Source organism: Cyrtonyx montezumae, unplaced genomic scaffold (assembly GCF_038088225.1).
Source record: "Cyrtonyx montezumae isolate F1298 unplaced genomic scaffold, pur_monq_1.0 scaffold_17, whole genome shotgun sequence".
Taxonomy (NCBI): domain Eukaryota; kingdom Metazoa; phylum Chordata; class Aves; order Galliformes; family Odontophoridae; genus Cyrtonyx; species Cyrtonyx montezumae.
Genome location: NW_027071903.1, coordinates 10,446,757 through 10,465,975, shown reverse-complemented (window position 1 = coordinate 10,465,975; position 19,219 = coordinate 10,446,757). Strand labels below are relative to the sequence as shown.

Sequence of the window (19,219 nt, the reverse complement as noted above, 5' to 3'; positions counted from 1 at the left end):
GTCTTTGCTTTCAGTAGCAGGAATAAGTGGGGTATGACAGGTTATAATAAAAAAAATAGACTTCCTAGCAGAGACCTTTATCTGCAACTTTCAGATCTGTATTTCAAGAGAAAACATGTTTTCTCATCAGTAACAACCCCTGTTCCACACAAACTTAACTGTTCTATCAGTTCCCAGGAAGCAGGGTCCAACTGCCCTACTTGATGCAAGATGTGAAATCCTACACTAGGAACAGAGCAATCCCAAAAACTGAGCAGGCTCCTGACTGAATGAGAGCAGCTTTGCAGAGAGAAGAACCTCAGGGTCACAGTGCACAAGTTGATGAGAAGTCAGCAGTGCAGTCTCACAATGAACAAAAGCTAACAAATACTGCACTGCAAAAAATGACACTTCCCCCTCTTCAGCACTCGTGAAATCACACTGGGAGTACTGCACCCAGCTTTGGGCCCCCCAACACAAGACACATTGAGGAAGGAGAGGCTGAAGGCCACCAAGACAAGTGGAGACTGAGGGAGCCAGGTCTGTTCAGCCTGGAGAAGAGGGCAAAACAATTGCTATTTTCAGCTGCCAAATGGGGATTGTAAGGGAAGATGGAGCCAAACACTTCTTGGTGGCATCCAAAGGACAAGAGGTCTGCTCTGCAGCAAAGCATGGGAAGTTCCTATCAGGTAGGAGGCAAAGCTAGGGGAGTGCTCTCAGCAAGGGCAGTCAAGCAAGGGAAAAGTCTCCTCCACAGCTGTGAGATTTCCACCTCTGCAAGTGCTCAAAGCCCAGTGTGACCTATTAGATCCCAGGCAAAGCCCTGCTTTGAGCAGGGGGATGGACTTGGGGATCCCCAGAGAGCCTTTCATTCCCGATCACTCAGCAATTCAATGGAGCAATCTCAAAATGAAAGCAAGGAAGTTTTTTCTTTTGTAATGCTTCAAACTAGTATTAAAGCCTTTTATCAGGCTAAAATTATACTATCCTCAGCATACAGCACATATTATTAACACTGGGATTAAAATTCACACTGAGCAGCCTTAACCCCTAATCCACCCAGCTGCTGCATTCCAGCCCTGCCAACCCCCAGGATAACTCGTCCAACAGCTCCACTTCCTCAAGACTTCTCCTGGACTTCTGAAGGCCAGGCCAACTGCCCTAGATACTCCGGAGTTGTGCACACACCCTCACTTGTTTCATTAGCAGGCATCTCATCACACATTTAATCAAACTTCTGAAAAGGAATAGCAACAACAGGACTTTCAGGCAGTGCAGCAGCTTAAAACTCATTTCTCACTCCCTCTCACTTGCACTTTGCCAAATATTGCGTGCCAGAATTCTGTAAAATCAATTTTCAAGTTATCCATTCAGCTCCAGAGCCTGCTTTCCAGTCTCACAGAAAGAAATCTAACAAGCTGAACAAATTTTGTCTTTGTAGTTCCATAATTAACACCATGGGGAAAATTTTGTCAAAATCTAGATACCTATGCTAAGAGTAGAGGGGGAAGAAAATGTCCCTTCTCAAAAATTGTCAGAACAGAATACTTCTCTAAAAAAGTAAGATAGAAAAAGAAGTGTCTGAGGGTATCCTGTAGACAGAAACAAAACCAACTCTTTTGATACGTGAGAGTGCACATAAAACCTTCATGAATCAGTGAATTTTTTTGAAAATAGTTTTAGCATTTTATAGCTTAAAAATCTCTATCAAAAATATTTTAAAAGATTATCAGTAAATATAAAATTACTCTAGGTAATACTTCTGTATAAAAATATTTTATTAGGTTTATTACCTCCCTGAATTCAAATTCATCCAGATGCAGAATTACAAGGAAGAATGTAAACTGGGAAACTTGATTTTCGGAATTAGCAATCAAATAACAAAGACGGAGCTGTGCTGAACAGGCATCCTCTCAAGACTGATTTCGAGAGTAAAAAGCCATAATACAGAATTTGTCATAAATTAATCTGTTTCCTCTGTGATCAACCTCAAGAAGTAACAGGTACAAGTGCCAACAGTAATCCACGCACTTATTACACGCTTGTCTTGGGAAGCTTGCCATAAGTGTGCAATGCTACCAAGAGGTAAGGGCAAACAGCAAATATCTACATCACGTCACTGCTTAATTCCCTCAAAATATCTTGAGCCTCCCTGCCTTGATCTGGCACATAACCGAGAATATTCATTGAATTACTTTGTCATGCAATTGTAGTTTTCTGCCAGGATACATGAGAGCTTCTAACAATGACAGTGGTGCTACTTGCTGATCTCAGGACTGCAAGAGCACATCACCATCACTGCTAACACTTAAACACAAAGTATGCTATGCATCTGTATGCTGATGTGATTTCCACATTGCATCAACCCAGAAGTATAAAATACTGAACATTAAAAAACCTAATATTACCATGAAAGCAAAACTGCTTTTCTCAATACATTTCAGAAGTTCAACGTGGTTACATTTTTGGAAAAGATTTTTCGATACAGAAACCTTAAAGTTCCTCGATGTTTCAAGTGGCGTTTTTGCCCAGTGTCTCCTGATAAGCAATGAACCTTCTCAAATTCATCTTCACGTTGTCAAGAACACAAAGCTGATCTGTACTATACTGTCCTTTGCCTTCTTTTCGTATCTGGAAAACAAAAAAAAAAAAACATACTTTCACTAATGGAAAAAGTTTTTTCCTGTTAGATTCCCAGAAGCTGATAATGTTTAGAGGCTCCCTAGCAAGCCATGCTACCCATGCCTTTTGACAACATCAACACGTCCATGTGTGCATGTTCACCACTAGCAAATATTTCTGCAAGTCACTTTACTGCAATACATTTCTGCTTAAAACTAGTCTACTCCTGGCAACCTATTTCACTCCTAAATCTGAAACATACACTTGCTAACTGTAGCTTTTCAAATTTAAGATCTTACACACCTAACTGACCAAACAACTGTAGCACTGTCAAACATCTGTAAGTGCTTAGTGGGAAGACTATGGAAGTCACTCCTCAGACTTCATCCAGCTAAGAAATAATGCACTGAAGGCCATTCTCTGTTTAAGTCAAAGCTGCTCTTACAATTATAGCTTACAGTTTTGGCAGTACAGTTCTTGGAGATACAGGATAATTAACAAACAACTGAACAAAAATTCACATGCAACTACTCCAAGTAAAACCAGAAGATGTGAATATAAATTCAGAGGGGACTTTTCTTTCCCAACAAATTAGCTGTTCTCCAGAGACATCTGAAGGATTATTTTTACAAGAGCTTCAGGAAAAATAATCATTTGGACATCAATACTGCTGACAGTGTAGCAGAGATGCTGCAACGTAGTGCTGTGCTGTTACTTTAATGTCTCTGTAAACTGCAAGGTGAGTGCATTTGGTTTTCTCTAAAGCAAAGTATTAGGTATGTAATTATTTGCTTTCATTTTTTCCCCATAATCTTACGAAGTCATACATTCCTGCTTAATTATCTCTCCTAGCAGCCTAAATCACAAAGCTGAACCCACACTGTGTGCTGAGATGCCGAGCTGGCTGCATCTGATGCCTACCCTCATTTTGAACACCGGCTGAAATTCCTTCAGTGCTGGAAGCAACTTCATCTGTACTGCTGCTTTTTCTGCTTCTTTACCATCTGCAAATACATCAAAAAGGGCATCCAAGGCTTCCCCTGCTACCACAAGAGAAGATTCCTTCATAGCAACCTCAAGAAGAAATTTTCCAATCATCTAAGAAAGAAAAATTGATTTTTCAAACAGGGCACAAGAAAATTTTTAAAAGTATCAAAAGTTTCAGGCTTGCCACACAAAGTTGGCTTTTTCACCTTTAGTGTTTCAGCTGTATCTTGTACTTTGGCCAAGACGCTGCCAGAAATTCCAAGGATGCTCACTACGTTCACTCTCACGTTGGCATTGCTGCTGTGAATACTTGCTTCACATAGAGCCAAGAGCTGCTCAGGAGTCATACACTGCTCAGCAAGGGAGAAGAAAGAAAGGAGGAAAAAAAAAACGAATATGTATTAACATTTCCTGAGAAACTTCTGAGTATGAAATTTAAGAAATGTGCTTCTACAGAGCACTCATGCAAATCTGTAACAGAAAAACAGAAATTCCTGTATTATGAAAATACACTGATTCTTGGAAGTGTAATCAATAAGAGAACAGTTAAACTTTCCCTTTCAAATTAATGAGGTGTTTCTTCCAGAACTTAACTAAAGCTTTGAGAAGCTGAAGGAAAAAAGTTCTGCACCAAAAGGGATTTTCACAAATCTACCTAGCTCATTAGCTATCCAGCTCATTACAACTTATAGAAGCTCATATTTCAGTTTAAAGCCAGAAAGGACCAGCAGCCCACCTAGTATTACATCTTGTATAACAAATCACTAGGATTCATTTCTATATTTAGCTCATGCCCAATGCTGGACACTGAATTCAAGTCCAACAAACATTCTAGAAAGACCAGCTTCCACTGGGTGACACCAGGAAATAAAGAATCCATATGCCAGTGTGGTAAGTTAGCAGACAACGTACTTGTCATTATATCCATCTCACCCAAGGTTTTTATTGCTATTTTAATTTTTAAACACATTTCACCTGTTTATACAGCAAAGTATTCCTGAAAGGTCTGTGAATCTACCAGAGCATTTGAGCTTGTTACCTCTTACCTGAGACACATTCTTTGATGCCATTGTTTGTAAGAGAGCCCTCAAAGCACTGGTTATGGCTTCCAGGAATTCCATGTCTTCAGGGAGTTCTGTTAAAGAGTTGGACCCAAAGCCAAAAGTTAAACAGGAAGATAAGGATACAAGAAACAAAGAAACACAAATTCCTTCATCCTTAACTTTTTCCTTCAGGTACTACCACTACCACAAACAGGAAAAGATAGATTTTCTGTGACTGATCTTTGTAGGTTGTAACCATAGTGATTTTTTAAATTCAGTACAAATTCTATCTTGAAGTTTGATCACTGTTCCTTACAGCACTTATTTTCATAAAATCCTTTGTGTTGGAAGGGCTCTTAGAAGCCATCTAGTCCAACTCCCTTGCAATGAACAGGGACACCTACAGCACCATCAGGCGCTCAGAGCCCCATTCAGCCCAACCCTGAGTCTCACTCCAGGGATAGAGCATTCAGCATTTCCTGGGCAACCTGTGCCAGCATTTAACTACCCTTCTTGTAAAAACATTTTTCTTACATCCAATCTAAATTTCTCCTTTTAGTTTGAAACCATTTCCCCTTACCCCTTCACAACAGACCCTTGCTACGGAGTCAGTCCCCTTCTTTCCTATAGCCACTCTTTAGATACTGAAAGGCCGCTACCAGGTCTCCCTTCTCTCCTCTCAGTCTGATTTCACAGGGAGGTGTTCCATCCCTTGGACCATTTTTGTGGTTTTCCTCTGGTTGCAATCCAACAGGTCCACATCTCTCCTGTACTGAGGACTCCAAATCTGGATGCAGTACTCCAGGTGAGGTTTCACTTGTGCAGAGCACAGTGGCACAATCACCTCTCTTGCCCTGCTGGTCACACTTTTTGATGTAGCCCAGGATACGATTGGCTTTCTGGCCTGTGAGGGAACACTGCTTGTCCAGCTTGACACCCAACCAAGTCCTTTTCTGGAGGGCTATGCTCCACCCTTATGCTCTCTCTCTAGCTTGTACTGACAGCAGGGGTTGCCATGATGCAGGTGCAAGACCTTGCACTCGGATTTGTTGAACCTCACAAGGTTCACCTGGGCCCACTGCTTGAGCCCCTCCATGTCTCTCTCTGATGGCATCCCATCCCTCGAGCAGGTCAACTGCACCACACAGCCTGGTGTCATCACAGACTTACTGAGAGACCAAAGGTGTGTTTCAGGCACATCCTGGTTAAGGCACTCATTGACTGTTCTAACACAGTCAGAACAGAAGCTTGAAAACCGTGTGTCACACGTGGCCATACTACAGGAACTGAGAAAATTGCAGAAGCTGACTGAGTTCTTTAACTCCTTTCTTCTAAATAGGCTTTTTTAGACACTCAGAACATTGGGCTCTTTCCAACTCACGTAAAGAGCATGTCTTCCAGTGGTTTAGCAACCTTCCAGAAACATATAATTCAAACAGTGCATTATTATTCCTGTTTAACTGCAAATTCATCTGTAGGAGCCATCACTTTCAGTGCACATTCTGCATTCTTCAAAGCTTTTTGTTTTTTTCTTTAAGGTGTTCCAATTTTCTGGACTATTCCAGATGCAGAAACTCTTGCAAATGTAATACATATTCTCACCTTTCCCACCTAAGCAACTAGATCTTTATGTCTTTTTTCAACCTGCAAGCCACAGAATTCCTTCTAAACACTTGGTATCTTACCAGCTCTAACAGTTTCCATTCCACAGCATTTAATTACTAAAAAAACATTTAAATGTAGATTAGTTTAAAATCGAAAACCCTCAGACTTCAGCTTGTCATTTCTCCAGTTTCACCTAAGAATGCCCCAACAATTGCAAAGGATAATACAAAATCTTACTTATGTCTTCACATTCACTTTCATTTCCTGCATTTTGGTTTTTTCAAGCACTACAGTCACAGCACATGCTTTTATTATGACATGTAAAAATATTTTAATATGACATTTCTTTAAAAAGTGTGTTTTGCAGGCAGATGCATCCTCCACCAGCAATGCAGCAAAATGCTACACAACAAATAAGGACTGCACACACCATATTTGTGGTTACAAATGAAGGCGCCTGAAGGAAGGGAAGAAAACCAAACCTCTCCAGCTTTCAAAAGACAAGAAATGACAAAGGTATGCATATGGTAGACTTCAACGGATCCATCTTAGGAAATACATTTTCTATCAGTTTTGAGATTTGGCAGGCTTTTCCAGTCTCTAAGAATAACTCTGATTTACTGTTGAGCCATACCACTGACCATAAAACAAAAACACATAAGCAGAACAGTTTGAATGAAGCAGCTTAACAGGGAACCAGATCACTAAGTTGGACCCAGCTGTTTTTTAAAGTCTTAGTTCAGCTTCTCTGCTATTAGCAACAGAGAACATACAATAAACGGTCCAGCAGTATTATTGGAATGACTCTGATCAGATCTAAGAGATGGCAAGAGGTAGCTGGAAATGCTAAGTGCTGTGTACCTGCACTAGGCCATCCAATCTGGATACTAGCAGATCTTCTGGAAAACATCACAGTACCCCTATGAAGTAATGTGTCTTGGAGGAACTACAGTGGATACATTATAGTGTTCACCAAGATATATTTGATATTCTAAACCAGTATCATTTTTGGAAAAATTATCCAGTTTATTGAATTCTCCATTCAAACTCAACCACCACCATAGCATGAAGTAGTTATCACACGCAGTTGTTAAAACTTTGCACATTTTCTTATTACAAAAATGTTTTCAATAAAGCTGTGCAATCACATGCATTATGCACATCCCAAAGACAAGAAGGCTGCCATCCTTCCTACTGCAATATGCACGTGCATTCTGGAGATCTTTGCAACAGCCACTTCTGCCATAATTTCATAAAATGAAAAATGATGTGAAACACTGTCCTGGGTACACTTTCTTTTTCCCTCACATGACTGTTTCCACATTTAAAGGGAAAAAGTCCCATCTTCTCCATGACCTGGCTGATTGATAAAAAACTGCTATTATCACAAATATATTCAAGCAAACAGTTCTGGTGGCACAGCAAGGCGGGATTCATCTGCTTACTTTGTGACCTTTCTCTTGCACACACAGATGTAATACAGCCTTGCATTAGAAGTGTAATTGCTCAAGATTCAATTTGAGTTAACACATTATACCAATTATACACTGTTCTGTCAGCACGTTTCTGACACTCAGTATCCTTATTTTAAAAGATTAATAGAATACAATTATTAATAAAATGGCAATAAAACCTAACATGTGTAGTAGCTACCTTGGACCTATATGATGGGCCAGTATGGCCTCTGAACACCTCACCTGTTTTAGAAAAGATCAGCTGTGAGAGATGCTGTGCAAGTGACTGAAGCGCTGAGGCTCCTCCAAGGCAATCCACATCTGACACCAACAAAATGCTATGAAGACATGTTAAAGCTCTACACTGCACAGTGTTCAATCTGAAATGAAAACAAAAAAATGCACTAAGCAGATCTTTGTAAATATACGCAGAAATACAGAGGAGGATCTTGAATTAAATAAGGCTGAGATCTGGTGTGACGTTTACCCAAAGATTTGCATCTCTTCATTGAAAATGATCATTTTCCAGATCATAAAAGTAACCCAAAGATAAACGATCCTTCTAAGAGATCTAAAACAACTGAGTACATATGAAAAATAGAAAGATAGATGTTGAAATTCCTACTTTTTAATTAACGGTTTCCAAGACGGATTTTGCATACAGATGTCTAGAGCAACACTGTTCGGAAAAGCAGTTTTTTCAAGAATCTGGGGAGGGGAAAAAGAAAGGTTTAGCAATAAAGCTTCTGTTTTTCTTTTCTAAAGCATGGGGATGGGAAGTCTGATTTTTTAGCTTAATGTCAAACAGATACCTCAAGTGAGTGCACTTCATACTTGACTATCCTCAAAGCTTTTCTTAGTTTAAAAGTCTCACATGCTAAAAATGTCAGAATCTTCCTCAATCACTCAAAAATGGAGCAATCAAACACAGGTTTAGTACAGCATTTCTTAAGTATCTAACTGTACTGTACATCAGGGGATTTTCTAGATCTCTACTATTCTTTTTCTTTTTTATATTTTTTTAAATCTTTCTTCTCACAGACTCTGCCACAGACTTTTCAGATACCTGCAAATCTAAAAGACCTTAACATGAAGCTTAGACAGCCCACTATGGAGTACAAAAATCCCTAAGTGTTTCCATCTCAAGTGAATGCTGAATCACCCTGATAATTGGGTTCAGACCGGGAATTTTATCTTTACAACCCCATATACGAACGACCAAAACAATTCTGGAACAAGAACAATTTAATTCTTGTCAGTGTCAAATATTGCACTTAAGATAGTATGCATTAAATAGGGTAGAAGAGGAACGTGCGTTTTTTCAGTGCTGACTACTGTCATGCACACAGGTTACTTCCAGTTCCTCCAGCTAACACGGATATTTGGCAGTCAAGCTTTTAATCAAGGTTCCCTTTCTTTTTCGCAGGTCATCTCTTTCACAACGAAATCAAGAAATAACCTTTGTATGTAAAAGAATAAAAATTAAAAAAAAGAATTAATAATAACAAAACAAAACGTCCAAAACCCAATCAAGAAACAAAAAAGCACAACGTTTCTGAAACATAAGAATCTTCTATTCCAATTTACACTATTTAGGTAAAGACAATCCATGAGATGTTGCTACACCTCTACGAGAAAACAAAAATCAAAACAACAACAAAAAAAGCTAAACTGTCTTTCAATAACATTAACCTTCTCCAGATGGACTGGAGTGATTTGCTTTCCTACCCTGGAATATAAATCAGGCACAATGAGAGACTGTAGCACATGCTGGAAACAAAAGAAAATACCTTCTTTGGAATGAGGTTGTTCAGAAACGCCGAGTGAACCTCAGCAGAAAGGCACAGGGGTGACATCAGCAGCCCACTGCCCTCACTGTATGAGTTTTCCATAAACAGGTCACTTTCATCACTGCTGGAGAGCTCTTCCCACTCATCATCAGAGGGATCTGAAAACAGAAGACAGATTTGTAGATGCGACCCCGTTACTGAATTATTGCTGGCTCCAGCTCTTGGTTTCTTATGTTCCAGTGCCCTAGTGAAATCCACATAACCCAAGAACCATTAAGTCACAGCTATAAATGTAGTACCACTTTTGTTTAAACTGTCTCATTAAAAAATTACTTATTTTATATTCACTTGTGGAACATGTATTTGTATGAAAGACTGTCCAAACACAGACACCTCTTTCTCTGGCATTAACTATGCCTTACATAAAGATAGCAGATAAGGCATAAAAGAAGCATTTCTTGAAAAACACTAAACATTTACTAAGATGTTAACCAATCTTTAAAATTTTTACCAAGTTGCTTTTTGAGCAAGCATGCAAACACATTCATATAACCAGTTTAATACCTGTAGTCAGTTTAAGGCAACTGTTTTATCTAACAACACTGAAATCAGAGAGAGACATGGGCTGTGACCACTTGATCACATCACCCAATTAATTCTACCCCTATAATGCACTGGTATTAGTATCTTCTGTGTGAGAAAACATGTCATCTTTTATGTTCTACCAACCAAGTCCCTGCCCTTCTGCAAGAACAAACATGCAAATAAAGGTGACACCTCCCTTTCAGTAAGCTTCTTGCAGATAGAAGCTTAATTTTTCTTTTTCAGAAGCAGCATCTTAAAGCAAAGAAAGAAAGAAACTCGGAAAATGAAATGATCACTGTACTATCTAACCTCACAATTCAGCAACAAAGACAACAGCAGCAGTATTACAGCTCGGAGAGCAGAAACTGGATCAGCCTACAACTAAGATCAGGTTTCTTGTAATGTTCTTGGAAATACAGGAGCATTTCCAATGGCAATCTTATCCCAACTAGGGCTGGCAACCTATGAACTACAAATAGGACAACAATGCTGACTCCTGATCTTCCTCCATGCCTGCTAAGGATGAGAGTACTGTTTCTTCTCCCAAATGCCAGCCAGCAATCAGTAAAAAGAAAAACAACAAAAAAACAGCCTGGTTATTTCCCTTAGTTGTGTGGCAAACTGAGTGTTTTCATGAACTCGGCATAATGGGAAAAGCTAATTTAGTCATCAAATAACTTGAAAATTAAATCAACAGCTGCCTCTGGATTCCTCTTAATTTCTACTGACTACAGTTCTGTCTGCTCATGAACGGGTAAAGTACTGCAGTGAAATACAACACAATCAACCTTACATTACACTGAGCGAATGGTAGAATATGCAGCTTATCCACAAGAGATTTTCCAATTAAATGGGAGAGCTTATGAATTACAGCTCATTAGATGAGAAACACAGTTATGAAAGAAGCTTCATATATTAGTTGCAGAACTTCCCTGTGCTATAAGAGAAAAAAGATCACCAGTGGGAATACCTGGATATTACTGTGGATTTTATGAGAACCTGAAAAGATTTACCTACGAAGTTATCTCCTATACAATTATTTATGCATCAGCTTCACAAATTGTGTTAGTAACTAAAATGCTCAGGTTTTTTTTAATTTTTGTTTTTAAGCAGAACTTGTGAATCATTTGTTTCCTTGAGGATCTGGAGAAAAGCCATCAACACTGATTATCAGAGTTCAAAAAAGATGTCCTGCATCTTTTTCCTACTCCCTCTCCAGCATTTTTCTTAAAAAACAAATAAAAAAGCTCATCAAGGCAAAACTCTCAACAGCCCACACCTGTATTCCTGCTAGAGTATCATGCAAAAGCCATCTCTACTTCTCTTGCAACACTAGTATCTAAATGTAAGATGTAGTAATCCCATCAAAACTAGATAACTTCTCTGCTTAAAAACATAGAAACCCCACTCGTGCACCAGGATTCAACTCAATACTGTATCAGATAACACTCAGACTGCACTCCAACTGAAAAAATGATTTGTTGCAAGACTGTTTTTGGAAACATATCTTCAGCACAAGCACTCAAGGCCTTTCCCTTTAAATCACGCAGTATTTGTAGTAACATGCGAAAATATATAAGCAGTAGAAGTTATTTAAATGAGAAAAATACTTATTAATTGTTGTGATTCTCAATCAGATGAGAGCACAGAAATGAATGCAGATTTACCATAAAGGCTAAGATCACCAAATGGCAAACTTAACATGACTTATCCCAGAAACAAAAGCCACAGCACCACTTGCAATGGACAGAGAGATTTCTACAAACCTTCACTGCAGCACATATTAACAATGATTTCCAGAGCAGTCTGCTGAGCCATCAGTAAGGCTGTCACTTCTTTCAGTTCCCATTTATCAGACTAAAGGAAAAAAAGTGCAGAATTTAATTTTGGAAAACAACATTTCAGTGCAATTTAAAGCATCCAGACTGTCAGTGAAAAATACAACCAAGCCATTCCTCTTCTCACCTCCCACCAAAGCTTTGAGAAAACACTAAGATCTGTCTATCTATCTGTCTGTCTGTCTATCATCACTCTGACAGATATTTCAGATGACCATCTCTACTAGGGATCAAATTTTACTTTTAAAAACACCATCTGAGCTGAAGTCATAACAGAAAAGATTACTAAGATGTTACCTATAGTCCTCACAGAAATATTTATTTCTATTTTATTTTTCACGCATAGAACAGTGAAGGCAGTATTATCTCTCTACAATCTCCACTCACAACTTAACACTTACAGCCATCAAACACCACGCTCACCTTGTACGATGCTCAGGACTTCCTGCACTAGCTAGAAGTAAAATAGTCAGATATGCCTACACTTCCCACCAGCCAACAAAATGGAAATGTTCTTTCCTTGTGTGTTGCTCAACTTGAGCACATCTGACCAACGTGTGCTGAAATTCTCCATGCTCGGCTTTGAAGTCTTAGCTAAAACAGAGAAGCCCTTTGGGAATGAAGATTAGTGACTGTAGCAGTTAGTTACTCTGGAAAACACTGAACAACAGCCAGTCAAATGCAGAAAGCTCCCAGAGTCAACCAGCCACACTTACTGGAAGGAGGTCTGAAATGTCATGTTCTCTGCTGATTTTTCCTTTAGATATTTCTTCCATGCCATCATCTTCACTTACAGCACAGTTGTCTGTACCATCAATCATGTTTTCCTCAGTTTCTGCCTCTGCAGAAGGTTTTAATCTGTTTTTTTCAGCTTCGTTCATATGAATAATTGTTTCACCAGCATCTACTGCTAATGATTCTGAGAAAATCTTCAGGATTGCATTAACCATGTTTCCCAGGCTGCCTGGTGGAATGGTTTCCTTGATATTCCAAATGGTGCCTATACGTTAAATAGTTGAAACATAAAAATGCATTAAAATATCAAATCCCAGTTCCATAAAAGCTGTATATTTTGTGAAGACATGGCCTCCATGAGTTCAATACTAATGGCTTATATTTCTGTATGTGCCTGCAAGCCTTTTCTCCACAGATCTGCATTTTTTTCTTTTTAGCATCTCATACACTGATATGTAATAACTGCCTGATATTCACATCTCAAGCTCAGGGAAACTCCAGTATGTAAGAATAAACACAGTATTTACAAGGAGTCATGTTGACACTTTTTTTCTTTAGGAAAAAAAATTAAATCCACAGGATAATAATTTTCCAAGGATTCTCAAAATTAAACTCATTTATTGCACTCTAGTACTAAAAATCACCATGGTTGAGCACATGAGGTGGAGAGGAGAGCAGGAGGCAGAAAATCAGGTAAAGACAGGAAAATCAGGTAAAGTCTTACCAGGTGCACCTGGTAAGACCAAAACAATCCTTGTACTATTTATTACTGATTCATTTGACTTATGAAAACCAAATGAACATTTAAAGTGGATGACCACGGTAGCAAATGCAGAATCAAGCATTTGAGACAATTCTTAAACTATCTACAGACATTTGGACCTACGTTTCTCTTCAGAACGCTGCAAAACACAATCTTAAGAGGAAGAAATCACTTTATGAACCAACTATAGAAGCACTGCTAACAGCTAATGTCAGGACAGCACCACAACTGGATGTGAAGATGAGAAGAAGAAGCCTCCTGGCTTTTCAGCCCTCCCTCCTTTACCTGTTGTGCCACCCAACACAACAGAAGGAATTCCCCAGACACTCTACCTGCTATGAGTGTTTTCAAAAGGATGTGCTTCATTGTGCTCTCTGGACACAACATCACTGTTTCCAAGACTTGCTGCACAGAGGCACTGAATGAAGAAAGGAGATCTGGATTATCTTCTGTCACTGCCTGTAAGCAGTTTGCTGCAGCAAAGGAAAAAAACAATAATTAATTAACAAGTCCAATAGTAGATTTCAGTCCCCTAGAAAGAAAGCACTGTACTCCTGAAAGCTGGAATAACTAAAAGCAGGGGAAAAATAGGAGATGCAGCATCATATTGTAGCATTATGACACCATCCTTCACAATTTGTGGTTAAGATTAACAGACATACTTCAGCAAACATGCAGGGCAGCGAGGACAGTGCTGTGTCAGACATGGGACTTCTATCAATTTCAGCAACATGAAATTCAATTTCTGCACTGCCTACTGACTAGGGAAAGCACCAAAAAAATGCTGCAAGTACATACACCAGCAAGACTATACAAGACCATTATAAGACCATCATTGCTATACTACTAATAAAAACGTGTTCACAGTGATAGAAGCCACTTGATTTTTTCATTTTGTTTTTCAGATGGACCATATACTTTGATCTATTAAAAAAACAAAACAAAAAACTCAAAAAGAAAGACATCCTCCCTTAAGCAGTTTCTTTCCACAGACCTTTTCCTCCCATATAATCACCAAGGCTCCATTCCCCTTTTGGATTTCTGAACACTGGATTGTTCAGAAAGGAATTCGAAGTCTTATATTCGGTGTACAGTTTAAGTAACACTAACATGGGTGCATTATGCAGTGGGTCTGACAACAGTGTTACATTCAGACAGTAAAGAAGAAAAACAAATCTTTAGATCCCATCCCCTCTTTTTATCACTTACCTACTGAAATAGCCAGATCCACATTTGTGGAAAATTTCTTCACGTAATGCAGCACAGCCTCCAGACACCCTTCTTTATTGAATATGGATACTGCTGTACTGTTGCATTCACTAATGCATTAAAAAAATATAAATAAAAAAAACAATATAACACTTTTCCCAGGGGAGAAAAAAATATTAAGTAACATATACTTGGTATTTCTCACATTTATAGTTTTAAGACCTACTTAAGAATGATGTATTAGCTAAAGAGCTAATCACAGTTATGGCCAATCCTACAAAACATAGAAAAAGGGGTTGGGATATCCCAGATACCCCTGAGGAAAGTTGTACTGTGCCAGCTTTCTTGCACACATTATTCAGGAATTTATTGGGCCAAGTGCAACCTCCTGCAAGTAGAGCCAGCCTGGGCACAGCAGGCAGCACACAGACACGGGCCAGCAGCCAGCCCACGTGGATGACTTCACCCTTACATCCCAACAGAGCCTGGGCTGTGGCCTCTCCTCTCACTGCCTGACATCCAGAAATATATACCAAACCAACACAAAATGTGATGTTTATTTCTGTTATCAACTCTGGAATTTATATCTCTTCAAGTTTTCAAAGCTACTTCAATTTTTCAACTAAAATATTAATACAATACAAACTCTAACTAAAAAAGGCACAGGACCTAAACTACCTACAGTGCTCTTCAGAAATCCACTTTTGAAAATACTATGTCTTGGCACCAAAGCCAGTCCCAATTTGACCAGCACCAAATTTAGCAATGATGCCAACAGTTCACGGTCAGAGCCACAGGGTTCAAAGCACAAGGAAGGAATTCAGAGCACACTTAATGACTGCAGTTCCTCTTCCAAAGCACTTGTGTCTACAAAGGCAGTCATAAAAAAATCGGCCACATACTCCATGCAAGGTGCTGAGCAAGCAGTTCCTGCACTGCTCCAGATTTCAAACCCTTAAAAAAACAGTTTTGAAATAAGGCTTCAAGTCAGCAGCCAATCAGACACACTAGGAACTCCTCTGCAATACTGCATTGTACAAAACAAAATTCTGCATGGACCAGAAACGTGCAGCTGTTACAAAATGAAGAGAAAACAAAATTCAAGGAGAACTTTTAGAAGAGTTTTGTACCATTTAAATATACATCTACTCTCCATTTACTTAGTGGTTCCAGTACCTATTACTAACTGAGCTACTCATTCTTTTCTTACATAATTATTCAGATCTAATCAGTGCTTCAGACACTACAGGGCAGTTTGTCCAAACATTTAATACTAACTTTTGGGAAAACCTGCAGAGAGAGTAAGCAGTAAAAAAAAATGAAGAAAAGCTCAAACATTCATCCCTATTTTACAGCAGGGACCAACAAGGCTGCATGCAGCACCACCCAACAAAACCCAACCTGTACAAGTGTCTTCCAGGAGTCTATGACAGAACGCACTCAGAAAACAGCATCCCAACTTCAGATGATGGATGGAAAGGAACTAATCACCACCATCACATATTTTTCAAATCCTTCACTTACAAGTTGATCTTCCACCATGAATCACTTTTGTATTTCAGATGCGGACCCACCGCACAACTAAGCAAGTCACATGCAGGAGCTACAGGCAGAAGTCAGGTGGGCAGCTGAATACATGCTGCTCGTGCAGGGACAGCTGCTTCAGCCACTGTGCTCTTTCAGAAGCAATTTAATTTACCTCTTCTAAGAGGCCAGTGTTAATGGAGAACTCACCACACATTCCACAGTAAGTTGATAGCCTCGTTGGCTATATCTTCAATGTAATTTTTGTTCATCTCTCTGCGTTTCTTCGGGGAGAGCTGGTTAGCATCTAGTCCATTGCTGCACTACAACCAAAGAAGAGAAATGGAGTTGGAAAGCGAGCCAAGAGAAAAGCCAAGACTTAGAACGTTCAAAGCAGAGGGAATTGAGAAATCTCTCATCAAGAGTTTAATATCAGAAAACCTGACTAGTTTTCTGTTCTCTGTGAAAACTGGGTCACAGCAGGATTGAATGATTGATTTGTTTTCTCCTGTAGAAACAGACTCCTACAGTACTAGCTCTGTATTCTGACTTCAGAAACACTTCTTTTTTTTCATAAAGAAATATTTAGCAATTTTAGAACCTGAAAAGCCACTTCACCCTAACAGAGCTTGTATGCAATTTTGAGTAGTTCTAATCACAAAGACTTATTTAGCTGCATATCTTGTTGTGCTTTACAGTAGTACTAGTATTTGCATTTAAAATAGACAGAAAACATACAGAAAAGCTCAAGGTTGCTCACAGAAAGTCAGCAGCTGATAGAACCCAATGCAGTTTCCAAACCTGGACCAAAGAACAGTGCTCAGTACACACTGTTTTACAAAAGCAGTTCCTACTCAACTCTAATAGAAGCTTTCATTAAGACAAAACTGTTCACCAAGAAATCTCACTACAATAAGGATTTGCAACATAAATTCTGTATCTGAATTATGACAGGCAGAACAGACTGGTCTTAAAGTCACTCCTGACCCCAAATCTCCAGCCTGCTTAAGCAAAAAACATCCCAGACAACATACCTCACCACAGCCCCATGTTACCAGCTCAGGAAGCACATATTCTGCAGTGTTTTAGATTTATGCATATCAAGAGTTGTAGTAGTATAGCTTTAAAAAAAATCCTAATGATGAAAAAGCAAAATATTCTGTACTGTGTGGGTGATACTCAAAACATACAGCAGTTAACACTCCTAAAGATAGGGAGAGGCAACTAGATCTGCCAAAACAACCTTTTAAAAACTTCTTGCAAATATCTTATATTGAAAATGCTAAAAAAAAAACGGAGCTACTTTGGAAAAGAAGATGTGTAGAGGGCTAGATCAGTTTAAAAGCAGACTAAGAATAAACACACCTCTTTGAGAAGTGCCACAAGGGGTGTCATGATGTCTTGTGTCACCATGTCATCGCAGACTTCAAATCCTCCACAAGCACTCAGATTTCTGGGAAAAAAAAATGAATTTGGATCAGATAGGAGAATTTCTAGAAATGTTTAACAATAATATTTTTTGACCACACCAGGAGTCCCTCACTGTAGGGCTGAACACTGACAGCTGCTTACCGGAGGGCACCTGCCGCCGTCTCACGCACAGCCAAGCTGTGGTCCAGCAGCATGGGGCCCAGGCAGCGGACGACGTCCCTCTGCAGGAAGGCCGGGATGACGTGCTGCTGCTGCAGCAGCCGTGAGATGCTGGCACAGGCGTACTCCCTCACCTCAGCGCTGGGGTGCTGCAGCTGCAGAGACACAGAGTCAGGAGAGGGGGCACACTGCTGACCCGCATCGCGTGGAGGGACCCAGTGGCCTTTTGACAGCAGATCACTGCTTCTGAGTTGAATCAAGAGCCTTCAGCTCCTGAACAATTGTATAAGTCTACCTGGGTTATGAGGTCATCCCTATGAGCAGACAAACCCTGTTCCAGGTATGCAATGAGAGGGCAGCAGTTCAGACATGGACCTGATGCCAGCTGGCACTGGTGGGACCTCTGACCTGCTGCTGTTAAAAAACAGTTGCAGAACTGGGGGGAAATGCTGACAAGTATGGTGGCTGTAAGAAAAGATGACACAATGAAAAAAAGCTGATGAATGACAGAGCTGATGCAAGGGGTCACAGGGACAGTTGAAATGTAACAGTATCAACAGCTACTGAACAGCAGCATGGAAAAGCAGTTCATTCCTTCATCAAAACCGATGGGATCTCTCAACTCTCTCACCCTGGCATGGGTGTATCCACGTACTGCCCAGAAAATAATGAAGCAGCACTTTGTTCACTTGGGTGAAGTGAACAACAGGGAGATGCTTACCAAAAAGAAAGTAGGCTTTTACTTCCAATACTAACGTAACCCACACAAGAAGGTCCCAACTGCGTTTTCCACCTGCAACGCTTAAATCCAGAACCGATGATGAGCTGTGGACGAGCTGCTGACCCCAGCCCCGCGTCTCGGCGCTCGCAGCACGCCAGCCGGGCACGCAGGTAGAAGCCGAGCCCAGGCCGGACCGCCCAGCCGGGCCGCGTGCGGGGCAGAGCCGGGAGCGGGCGGCGACGGAGGGCGGCTCCGCCCCGGGCACTGAGGGGCGCCGGGCTCTCGCCTCCCTCCTTCCCACCGCCCCCCAACCCCGCACGCCCCAGCGCGGCCTCCGTGGCCCCTCCAGACCGGGCCCGCCCCCCGCTCCCGCCCGCACCTTCTGCAGCAGCTCCGCCGCCGGTTCCTCCTCGAGGCCGCCCTCCTCCTCGCGGCGCGGCTCCGGGCCGCTCGGGGAGAACGGGGCCCTCCGAAAGCGCCGCGCGCGGCTCTTGCCCATGGCTCCGCGCCGCTCGGCGCCGGCGCACCCACGTGTGAGGACGCGGCGCAGGCGCAGCGCGGCCCCGGGAGCCGCCTCCGAGCGGGAGCGGCGCCGCAGCGCGGCCCTACGGCCCCGGAGGCGCCCGACGCGCGGCCTGGAGCGGGCTGCGTGCTGACAGAAAGCACCGCGCCGAGCGGCGCACCCTGCACCCACTTACTGACGGCGCTCCTAACTTGTGCCGCTCCGCGCTCTCTCGAGACCTGCGCTTGCGCGGTATAAAGAAGATAACGTCT

At 41.0% G+C, this 19,219-nt stretch overlaps 2 protein-coding genes across 3 annotated transcripts in view; both read right to left on the bottom strand.

The window, feature by feature from the left end:
* Positions 1-19,219, bottom strand: part of ADCY7 (adenylate cyclase 7) — a 271,483-nt gene that overhangs the window by 101,972 nt on the left and 150,292 nt on the right. The gene's annotated exons all lie outside the window — the stretch shown is intronic.
* HEATR3 (HEAT repeat containing 3) lies at positions 918-18,944 on the bottom strand. 2 transcript variants are annotated; one of them, XM_065733236.1, is made up of 15 exons: positions 18,825-18,944; positions 17,707-17,879; positions 17,500-17,587; positions 16,345-16,457; positions 14,611-14,720; positions 13,734-13,874; positions 12,620-12,903; positions 11,832-11,922; positions 9,481-9,638; positions 8,316-8,398; positions 7,934-8,070; positions 4,635-4,723; positions 3,795-3,938; positions 3,523-3,699; positions 918-2,610 (listed from the first exon to the last, which is right to left on the bottom strand). In XM_065733236.1, the coding sequence occupies exons 1-15, from the start codon at positions 18,942-18,944 to the stop codon at positions 2,491-2,493; spliced, it is 2,028 nt and encodes a 675-aa protein (XP_065589308.1). In that variant the 3' UTR covers positions 918-2,490. The 2 variants fall into 2 exon arrangements, with proteins under 2 accessions (XP_065589308.1, XP_065589309.1); XM_065733237.1 differs by lacking the exons at positions 17,707-17,879; positions 18,825-18,944 and having other exon boundaries at positions 16,345-16,452; positions 17,500-17,534.

Excerpts from the sequence above, each read along its gene's own strand:
- HEATR3 (XM_065733236.1), bottom strand. The coding sequence starts at position 18,944 with ATGGGCAAGAGCCGCGCGCGGCGCTTTCGGAGGGCCCCGTTCTCCCCG. Across the intron at positions 3,700-3,794 it reads ATACAGCTGAAACACTAAAG|ATGATTGGAAAATTTCTTCT; the intron begins GTGAAAAAGCCA and ends TTTCTTTCTTAG. Across the intron at positions 2,611-3,522 it reads AGCCGGTGTTCAAAATGAGG|ATACGAAAAGAAGGCAAAGG; the intron begins GTAGGCATCAGA and ends TTTGTTTTCCAG.